Below are 10,904 nucleotides of genomic sequence, written 5' to 3'. Positions count from 1 at the left end.
GGTTGATTCTATGAGGAACAATTTCTCCCTTGAAATCATAGAACCATTTTGGTTGGAAAAGACTCTTGAGACCACTGAGTCCAACCACAGCCTAACTACCAAGCTGACACTAAACCATGCCACAAAGCACCACATCTCTGCACCCTTTAAGCAGCTCCAGGGCTGGCAGTCTAGCCCTGGCCGCAAAGAGCAGTGGTGGCATCCCCGTCCCTGGAAGGACTGCAAAGCTGTGGAGGTGCAGTGCCGAGGGACATGGTTTAGCGGCAGCTTGGCTGTGCTGGGCTGACAGTTGGACTTGACAACCTTCGAAGTCCCAACCCAAACTGTTCTATGGTTCTTGTCTGCAAATCCAATTGATGCAGCCTCCAGGAGTGTGCTAGTTTGAGGCTAACAGGAATATTTTAATGAGGGAAAAAACAGGTGATAGGCTGTGAAAAGGAAACAGTGGTGACTTCTTCACTCGTAGGCTTGCTGAGACGTAGGAAAACAAGGACACAAACACAGGTGGGACAGTGAAAGGCTCTATCTGTCAGACTCAGCATCTGTTTTGTCCCTGGGCTTCTGCTGTGTGACCCAACTAATCCTTCTGCTTCTCACCCTCCTTGCCCATTCTCCCAACTCACTCTCCATGTAGGGCAGCCTCTGGGGTAAGGCAGAGGGGTGTGGTAAGGTGGCAGGGTGGTTGGGAGCCCCTGCTGGGCACTCTGGGTTCTGGGAGGGCTGCTGTGCTCCTGTATTACTTGTAACTTGTGCCTTGCTGCCTGTAGCTCCTCTGGAGCACCTCCAGGGACGGCCCCGCGCCGCCCCGGGCAGCCCTTCCCGGTGCCCATCGCTTCTCCCCGGGCAGAAGCTTCCAGACCGAACCGGCCCCGGCGCAGCGCGAGGCCCGCAGGCGGCCGGCGCGCGCCCGGCGGGAAGCGGCTCCGCGCGCAGCGGCTCCGCGTGCAGCGGCTCCGCGCGCAGCGGCTCCGCGTGCAGCGACCGTTGGTCTCGCGCCGCCGCCTCGCCCCCGGCCCGGCCGCGCCCCGCCTCGCGCCGCCGCCGCTCGCGGGTAGATGGCGCCAGACCTCGGCCGCTGGCCCGCGCCCGTCCCTGCCGCCGCCGCCGGTGCCGCCGCCGCGCACACGCACTCCCGGAGCCGCTGACGGAGCCTACGCGGGGCTCGCCGGCTCCTCCGACCCGCCGCCTCAGCAGCGGCAGCAGCACAAAGGGCGGCGCGGGGGGAAGAGGAGCAGGTGCGCACGCTGCTTGGAGCCACGGCCGGCAGCACTGCCCGGAGGTAGGGGCTTCCTCTCCGCCTTGGCAGCCGAACTTCGCGGGGCCAGCGCTGGCTGCTCCCGCAGGCTTCGCCGGGGTTTCGTAACGTTATCTGTTCCCTGCGGCTGGTCTCTGCCCGGCTGCAGGTGATGCCGCTCTTCGTCGTTATTATTGTTGGTCGCTGCTCCCCGCCCCTCCGGGCTGGGCGGGCGGGCAGAGGGTGGCTGGCTGGGTGGGTCTCAGCGGAGCCGGCAGCCACAAGTTGGTGAGGGGAGCGGAGGGGAGACGAGTCCGAAGCTGGGTCTCTTCGAACTTCCTTGCCCGGCAGAGCCCACTCCGTGGCCGCTCCGCGGTGCTCCGCTCTTCTCCGGTCCTCTCCTCTCCTCTCCTTGCAGATGTCGGGGGTGCTGGTAATCGCCGCCTGGTGCTTCCTGCAAGTGGAGAGCCGGCATCCTGAAATCATCACGAGTAGCAGCAATCATGGCAATTTCCTGGACAACGACAAGTGGCTGAGCACCGTTTCGCAGTATGATCGAGACAAGTACTGGAACAAATTCAGGGATGTAAGTACTTCTTTGCCTGCGCCCGAGTTCTCCTTCGTCTCGTTTGGCCTTTGCAGCCTTTCGGCGAGAGGCTGCTGACTCCTAGCAGCGGGTGGAACTGAGATGCAGCTTGGGCAACCGGTTGCAGTTTGTGTGAGGGGTGTTCAGAGCGGTTTGGAAGCTGGACGGGAAGTCCTGGCATTGACTGGGGCAGCTTGGGCTCGGTGTTGTTCGCACTGAGAGCATAAGGTCTTCAATTTTCCTTTGGAGAGGAACTTTTGAGTGAAGTTTCCATGTGTCTGCTGCTTAAGAGGCTGGTTAGCTGTAAAATGATGGAGCCATGCGCGCGTACGAAGGGAGTATGTACCAGTTCAGGCCACAAGGTGGTAAGCAGGGAAGCATTTTTCTCACGGAAAACATGTTATTGTCGGTTCTGCTTGTGGAGATCTTGGAGGCTGAGGGAGGCATGGAGGAAGCAATGTTTTGATTCAGGGTTGGTTTTGCTTTGGGTTTTTTTTTTCAGTCTGGAAAAGAAGGGTCACTTGAAGATGTTTGGTGACCTGTACAAAACATCGCTTTCTTAAGCTTGCAATTAATTCTTTAATTCCCCTGGTTTGCATCCAATTGCATGTACTGAGTTAATGACTGGAGAAAGGGAAATGCAATGTTTGTGGTAAATGTAGTATTTACAGAGCACCTTTTCCTGTTGTCTGTATGCTGAAAAATCTTCCTCGGAGCAGACAGAGCAAACCCTGCCTCAGTCTGCCCAAGGGCTGGATAGAGGAACCATTAACGTTGATCACGGGCACATTGAGGTTAAGTGTTCTAGATTGCATGGAATGTGTGCACGGTGGCTGCCGTGTGACTCAGGGGAAGGGAAGAGCAGTTCTGCTGCCACTCTTTTGTAAGAATTTGCTTGGTTGTTCGTTTAGGAACTCTGGTGTTTTGTAAGATATAAGCAAGTTAAACATCGATGTGGTCTTAATGCAGGAAGTCAAAGTATTACAGTTAAATGTGTCCTGTCTCTGCCTAGCTTATTCTCTCTACATTGTTCTGTAGTTGTGGTCATCTGCATCTCAGTGCAATGAGTATGGCCTTAACAATGGTACCAGCAGATCTGTCAGAAAGTGTGTTGCTGTGCAGTCACTCTGATGATGTCCACCTGCTGGGACCGTTGAAGTTGTCACGTAGTAGTTGTTTGGAAAAGCCTCTTGCTTGAACAGTGACTGTTTTGTTAAGATTCTACAGTTAATATGGATTCATAGATGTTTTTTTTTTACCAGGCTGCAAGGGAAGCTCTGTTAGTACCTGGTTTAGTCTCACAGGCACTGGAGGTTAGGGATTTCACTTGTTAATTTCTACATTTATAGAACGCAGCATTTGAAAGTGGGAAACTGAGTGGAGGACTGACAGTTAAACTAAACCCACGTATTAACTGGGGGCAGATTTATAGCAAGGCACAGATTTACAGCTAGGGGCATCTTTTACCAGTCTTCTCCCAAATCGAGGCCATATTTTAATTATACTTCCTGAGCTTAAAGTTTTTATTTAATGTTACCTAGCTTTTCATTTTTAAAGCCTGGAGTTCTTGTAACTTCTCATCCTCTTTCCCCAATATCGCGAGTGCAATTACTCCTCTCTCTGAAGGAGGTAATAAACATCTTCTGCATGTTTTAAGATTCCACAACTGAAAATGCCTTTTTTTTAAACTTTCTGAAGTTGACAACAAAAGTCATAAAGCCTCAAAACTCTTTTCTATAGAAAGAACTATTACATGAGGGGAAAAAAAAGCCCTCTTAACCAGTTCTGTGCCAGGGCAAAGCAAAGAGTATAAAGCTGATGCAAAGTTTAGGTGTTTTTCTACCTAGCCATCTTAATGATTCTATTTATTTACTTTAGAACCAGCATATTAGCAATGTGTGTGAGTGTCCATGAAACCTTTGATTGGGTAGATTAGCAGAAACTACTAATCATTACCCACTAAACTTTAAAAAGCAAGCATAATCAGGGTGCATATATAATTAAGCACTTAATAACTTGTCTTCGACCGCAGGGATTTACTACATGGTAGTCTTCTGCCACAGGTTCTGTGTCCTCAGAAGAGGACGTGCCTAGGTAGAGCTGCAGGCAGTGTAGTGGAGGCAGCACACTTCTTTCATGCAGTGGTGTGTGCAGAAGATCTGCTCCTGGCTTGGTGCCTGTGTTGTCAGGGATGAATTGTGAAAACGTTTGTTAAACCCCTGCCTGGCGAGGTGCAGCCTAGCAGTGTTATTAACCGCTGTGTGTGGCGCAGGCTGGCATTTAAATTGAAACTGTTGAATTGTAGGGAAACTATCTTCCCATCTTCCCTTCATTCCCAAGCTGGGACTATATATCCAGCATCACCAGATGAGCTACTTAGTGTGAGCTTTGCACAGAAGGTTGGAGACTAGAAGTGGTGCTCCAGTTAAAAATTCTTGAGTCTGGTACTACAGCTACTACAGAGCAGAAGGCCCAGTAAATCTAGAGAAGCAAGGTTGCACTAATTACCATAATTGCCTGTAGTATCTTTCTGAATTTGATGCTATGTTGCATAAATAAAATGGTTCAAGTATAAGCATACCTATGTCCTCGTGTGCAGTAGGAGAAACACAGCAAGTATGGAGCTAGGGTGTGATTGTTTTGGGTGTGGCCTCTTCAAACCCTTTGCCAGCAGCACAAACATCTGCACATCTGTGTCTAGAAGTATGTCTGTGTGAATCTATCAGAATATTGCACTACTGGGTTGGGTTTTTTTTTTGTGTGGATGATCTATAATTGAATATGAAATTTTAAATTGGGCTTCTCTCAAGTTTTCCAGTAATTCTTCTCAAAATCAATCGGCTGGTCAGCCTTATTGAGCTATAGTCCAATATGGCCTGATTTGAGAAGACAGCTATTGATCCTTTTTCCAGTGTGACCCATATTTCTCCCGGGCCAAGACGGCATGGTGTTTGCACTTAATGGCCCACTGGTCATTACTCTTCTCTGAAAAGAGAGCAGAGAAGTGCACCTCATTTAGAGGCTGCGTTACAGCCACATAATCAGGCTCGATTCTGAAGTCTGACTGAATACAGTGGTGTGAAATGATGGTCTGTCAACATCTTCAAAAGGGCTCGAGGGACCTGGTTAAAACAATCCTTTCCAACACAATCGTTTCACACAGTTTGAGCACGATTTGTAAAATAGTCCAGTGCTCCATTTTTATACAGAAGCAGAGCCTGGAAATGAACAGCAGGAGCAGAGGCAGTGATCTGCTCTGACGCACGTGCTGCGGCCAGTCTGGTGTATTGTCCAGCTGTCCAGTATCCATAATGGTGTCATGGCTGATGTGGTAATAAGCTTTCTTTACAATCTTCTTGTCTCTCTTCCAGTTGTTTGTCCTGGTCTGTCATGAGCTTTCTGTGTGACCAGTGACAAACCCTTAACTCTGTCTCAAGTGCCGTTTCATAACTGGGAATAATAGTGTTTCTCTTCCTCACAAATGTATTGAAGCTGTGAAAAAGAAAGGATGGAGCTCAGGATCTGTGGTAATGTGGCATTTATTACTTGTCTAATCCATATATCGAATGCGATTTGGTATGTACTTAAGTAACTGACTGGGTTTAAGCATCTAAAACCCAAAAACTAAATCAATGTGATTATTCCTAGAAAAAGAAAAGAGAAAGCAAGCTGTGGGCTGATACTGCAGCTATTGCTCATCTACAGATCTGAGGCTTGGGATCTGTATATCATCAGGGATATGAGAGTCAAATTAGACCTTTTTGATTTTATGAACACAAATGATAAGGCCTCCATCCTTTGGCTTAAGAGGAGCTTGAGCACAAATTTGACATCTGCACGTGAAGTGAATGGTGATGAGCCTTGGAAAGCATTTGTTATGTGAGTAGCCCTATGTGTTGTTGTAATAGGCGACACTGCAGCATCTTGCTGTGTTCAGACAGGCTTGGCACAGAAGGCATAGGAAATGTGTCCTCTTCGTGTTAGCCTTGTCTTTAATCAAAATCATATGAACAGACTAATTCTATTACTTGGAGTTATGTCTCTTACATTATTAATGCTCATATATAAAAAGGTAATAAGTTCAACTAGCTATGGATTAAACTGCAAAAAGGAAGAAAAAAGTTAAATGAACTTAGAGGATCTAGAATAAACCATAGAGGAAATATCTATGAAGTTGAAAGCTAAGAATCTTGGCATGAACTCCAGTTTTGGTGCATATTTATGCATGGCAGACTGCCAGACCACGTTCTGAGCATTAACTAAGCTGTTTCTCTACATTTCATTGCTTATAGAGTTTCAGTTCAGGCTATCATGTTAAAGTCCCCATGCATTATATGCCTGGAGATGCTTTGAGACTCTGCATGCCTAAGAAGCAAGGCATGAAATGTCATCATCTGTGTGTATATATTTCTCTGGCTCTCTGTAGATAAATAGTTCCATAAAACTATCATCAGCATAAAGAGTTATATAGAGTTCTATATACAATAGTTGTATGTAAGCAGGTTAGATTAGATATTAGATTTCCCAGGTTGGGCATAGACTTCTGTTCCCTGATGTGATCCAATGATGAAACCATTTTATCACCTTTCTGAGCCTGTGAGTTCCTCTTCACACCTGATCAGAAGTGCAGTGTTAGGAACTGGGGCACCTGTATTATTCCAGCTTTGCCATCGATGGATTCTTGGAGTTGGCTTTTCACACTTCTTCACTGCTTCTCCCCTTGTATTTATCTTTCTCTGATTGGTTTAATCCAAAATTAGAAGTATGGTAGTGAAACTTGCTAGCAGAGAGATGGAAAGCAGGACCAATACTGAGAAGGACTGGAATACCAAACAGGCAGAACCAGAACACCTTGGGAACTCAAGTAATAGAAATGAAATGAAATTTAAAAGTACAAAGTAGAAGGTCATGGAATTGAGAGTTAACATGATTTTACTCTGGGTCCTGGCAGCTCAGCTTGAAATAGATGAGAGGGAAAACCTGTGTGCTTTTATTGATTTGCAGAGTTATTCTAAGTAACAAAAATAATGCTGCTTGAGGGGAGCAAATACATTGTAGGAATGCAGAAAATGGAAGATTTCTGCTTCTGTTGGAGAAATAAAATTGCCCAGTGTGTAGGAAAAACCATTCAGTTATGAATGTTGTGAATGTTCCTGATCACTGAATGTCAAGAAAGGCAGATTTTTATGGTGTTGGTGAGCCAAAGACCTTCCAGCATCACTGGGGGGAAGAGCCTCTTGTTTAAAATAATACCCTGTTAGTTTATTGACACAAGGTTTGTGGTGCAAGAGTGGATTTGCTTCAGAGTGGTTATTGAGAGAGAGCCAACAGAAGCTACCTTGAGTGAAGTTGGAACAAGCAAATGACAAACCCAGCCATCTTCCTGAGCTTAGGAATAATGTTATTACTTCAGCCACATGTCTGTTTTAACAGTTGATCTTAATGAGCACTCTGTTTTCAATATGTAGCTCTATCTTAATGGAGATTCTGGTGTATTAAGCTGTGATGACAGAACCTGTATTTGGGGGTTCTAGAGGCCACTTCTGTCTGTTCATTCAGTTTAAAGTCCCTTGCAGATGGTTGTCTTGCTCCCTATCCATACAGCAGCTAGTGTAGTGGAACCTGATCTGTGATACCCAGAGATCCTGTGGGACTTTTGAGGTAAGAGTTGTTTCTGTAGTGTTCTTGCTGCTGTCTCTTGCCTAGCAGACAGTGTGATGTGATCTACCAAGGGTTTGGTCAGGTTCAAGAGTGTGCATGAGATGCTCAGGGAAAGCTACTCAGTTTGGGATTGCATTTCCTTTTTCTATGTTGTATTTAGGTCTACAGGCAGAACGAAGTATTTTCCTAACAGCATTTTATTGCCCAAACACCACAGTTTCTACTTGCTTTTCTCCTCATGCATAAGCACAAGGGGTTTTTGTGATTCAGTGATCAGTACGCTCACAGAATGGTAGGGTTGGAAGAGACCTCTGGAGATCACCTAGTCCAGCCCCCTGCTAAAGCAGGGTCACACACAGCAGGCTGCCCAGGATCACAATGTCCAGGTGGGTCTGGAATCTATCCAGAGGAGGAGACTCTGCAGCCTCTCTGAGAAGCCTGCTGCAGGGCTCCAGCACCCTCACAGGAATGAAGTTGTTCCCTTCTATTTAGGTGCAGTTCCCTGTGTTGCAGTTTGTGCCCATTGCCCCTTATCTTGTGACATGCAGGAGGTATAGTGCTGCAAAACCATTCAGGCCCTGCTACTTATGTAGTAAGGAAGACAGTCACTAAGGCAGGTTACAGTGCACTTGAAGAACACCTGCTAGCTAGGGAATGGATGTACCCAGTCAACAGTGTTATGTGGTGGGACGCAGGCACTGCAGGCTTGCTTCCCAGAAGATCATTGTTCCAAACTTACCTCACCTTGAGATTTAATAGAAGGTGAAGACTCTGTGTGTGGATTCCAGTGGATCTGGAGTGAAGTGCAACAGAGTTGAAATGTGATTTATGAGTCTACCCAGACACTCTTGGCATATCTTGTTTCTTAGGGCAGTTCTTACTCAACAGAGGGACAAGGCTGGAATATAAATGTGATGAAAGTACAGCTGAGATGTACTTACTGAAGCTGCATGAAGTTTAAAAGAACAGCAAAAGATGAGTCTGAATCTGTGTAAATGCAATTCATAATCAGCTTGTTGCAGACAGAAGAGGTAGGCTCACTACAAGTGCCCTCCTCAAACACGACACCTTCCTTCTGCAATGGACAAGGGGGAAATAATGGTATTTATGTCAGTATAATTAAGTTGGAAGGCGCAGGGAGCCAGCACTTTGTAATTAACTGACACTTATCCAGCTTCCCGAGGAATTACTCCAAAGCTAAATAGGTCAGTAGAAAACTAGAGTGCTAGTTCCTGCCTTGCAAGTCTCAAGTGATAACCTGAATAGCTTCCCCAAAACAGAAGTGTTCTGAAGACTGCAGTCACAAATTGTAGCCCTGCTACAGAATTCTCTAGATTGGAACTTTACTTTAAAGGTTTTTAGAGTACCCATTCTTGTGTTCTACTGTTCCCTCCTCCCCCAGTGTTACAGGAGGCTTTTTCCTCAGGCACCCACTTTATTACCAACGTGATTTAGTCAGATTCCTGGGAGGTGATTTCTGGGCGTAGGCTGGGTGTTTTAAGAGTTGCAGTGGGAGCTATAGGAAGTGATGCAAGGAGCATGCACCTTTGTAAGGACCGCAGAGGAGTCTTCTGTTTCTTGCTGAGCTTGAGGTTAAAAATGAATAAAAAAGGGTAAGAGCCAGTTGAGATGTATTGCAATATTAGCAATGCCTTTAGCAACATTAGCAATCACCTTTTGGAAGGTGGTGGTGCAGAGAAAACTACAAATCAAAGCCTGGCACACACTTGTGGGGTAGGTTTTGGTTTTTCCACAAGGCTCATTGGTAAAAGGAGAAGAGGGAGGGAAAGCCCCACAGAAATGGGCTGTGTGTCATGTCCAGCCATGTTAGTGTAACACAAAATGGGTGGATTGGAAATAGTCTGAGTTTGGATGTCTCTTAGTGTAACAGCTGTTATCTGTTGTTATTTACCCAGCTATCCACGGGTAAATAATACCAGTTTGATTTGGGGGAAATTGTCCAGGATTAGGGCTGAGAAAATGAGTCTTATTATTCTCAAGTGCCAAAAGGTAAACCTGACACCATGTATTGAGCACTGGGGAGCTTACTGCCTTTTTTTTGTCCCAGATAATTTAAGTGTTTACTCTGTGCTTATAGCTTTACGCAGGAGGCTAGAAATGTGTCGTTTCAGTCAGTGTGTCTTTAACATGTGCAGCTTTGGAGGATAAAGTGCCAGCCTAGCTGAATGAGAGGCAGGAATTGTTGAATGGAGTGGAGATCAAATGTTACATCTAGGATATGGAAACTGTTTTCAATAAAATCTGTTTATTCAGGGGCTGTTTGATGATCTCTTTCCTTGTGTAACCAAAAGTGAGATTTGTCCAAAAGAGCTGTAGTGAAGTCTTGGTTGTGTTGAAGCTGATGATTCAATTCTCAAAGACTTGAGTGAGGCCTGAGTTTGATTTTCATGTCCTTCATCTTCCTGTTCTTGTAGACAGAGAACAACTATACATGAAAGACCAGTCAGATTAAAAAATTCATTTTGGCTTTTGGAGAACATTGTGTGATTGGAAAAGGCTGAAAGATCAGATGTCTTGCTAGCATAAACAGAAGAAGCTCCTTCAGACTCCCTGGAAGAATCAATCTATCTGAAAATCAAACATCTACAGTCTACAAAGTACACATTTCATAGATTCCAACCAACCCAAAAACCTCAAGTTGGAAAAGAGCAAAGTTGCTGCTGCCTCCAGTGTGAGTTTCTGTACTCCCAACACTTTGCTCTGTTTCAGCTTTACCCAGTGAAGCTCTAAAGCCTTAACTTCACATTAATACTCTGTCATTGGGTACAGAACTCCAGCAGTTATCATTGGTGCATTGGCAGCTAAAACTGAATTATGCATTTGGACTGAACATCTAAAGACTAATAAGTTTCAAGGATGAGATATGATTCAAAGTTCAGTTTACAGATAAATTGATAAGCTATGGAAGAGAGGTTTTGGCAAGGAGTAGATTGGTCTTTATCTGTCACTTCTATGGCTTGGTTTGTAATCCACAGTAACAGAAAATCATTCACATTAAATAGGTACAAGGGGGCATCAATTAATTCTGCGATCTTAGCTGTCCTCTTAATGAACTTAGTGTCATAAATCCACTTCACTGATTGCTTTCTCCTGGGCAGGTTGGAAAATAGTTTATTAAAAATGATGTTTAGAATTACTCTTTCCAGAATGAGTTTCCAAAAAGTTTTCTCTCTCTTGTGCCCTACAGTTGAATCCTGACTACCGCTGGGCTTGACAGTCTGCCCATGCAGGTTACTTTGAAACTGGCTGATCAGGGAATGCCACCGTGTGTGCAAAGTCACTTGCAACTCACAGCACACTCTGTGACTAGTTTTTATGTGTTCTTTAGCCTGGACGTCTCTCTTTCCCTTTCCTTCTCTGAAGCCCATTTGCTCTTCAGAAGTTCATTTTAGCATTGCCTTC

General features: G+C 45.6%; 1 protein-coding gene across 1 annotated transcript in view; it reads left to right on the top strand.

Annotated features, from left to right (window-relative positions):
- The first annotated feature begins 1,070 nt into the window (after positions 1-1,070).
- SPOCK1 (SPARC (osteonectin), cwcv and kazal like domains proteoglycan 1) overlaps positions 1,071-10,904 on the top strand; it is a 374,224-nt gene continuing 364,390 nt past the window's right edge. The window contains exons 1-2 of the mRNA XM_064162166.1: positions 1,071-1,279; positions 1,653-1,820. Of these exons, the coding sequence (XP_064018236.1) occupies positions 1,653-1,820 (168 nt within the window). The 5' untranslated portion in view covers positions 1,071-1,279. The remainder of the gene's footprint in view (positions 1,280-1,652; positions 1,821-10,904) is intronic.

This window comes from Pogoniulus pusillus, chromosome 22 (genome assembly GCF_015220805.1).
Source record: "Pogoniulus pusillus isolate bPogPus1 chromosome 22, bPogPus1.pri, whole genome shotgun sequence".
NCBI classification, from domain to species: domain Eukaryota; kingdom Metazoa; phylum Chordata; class Aves; order Piciformes; family Lybiidae; genus Pogoniulus; species Pogoniulus pusillus.
This window is presented reverse-complemented; position numbering and strand designations above follow the sequence as displayed.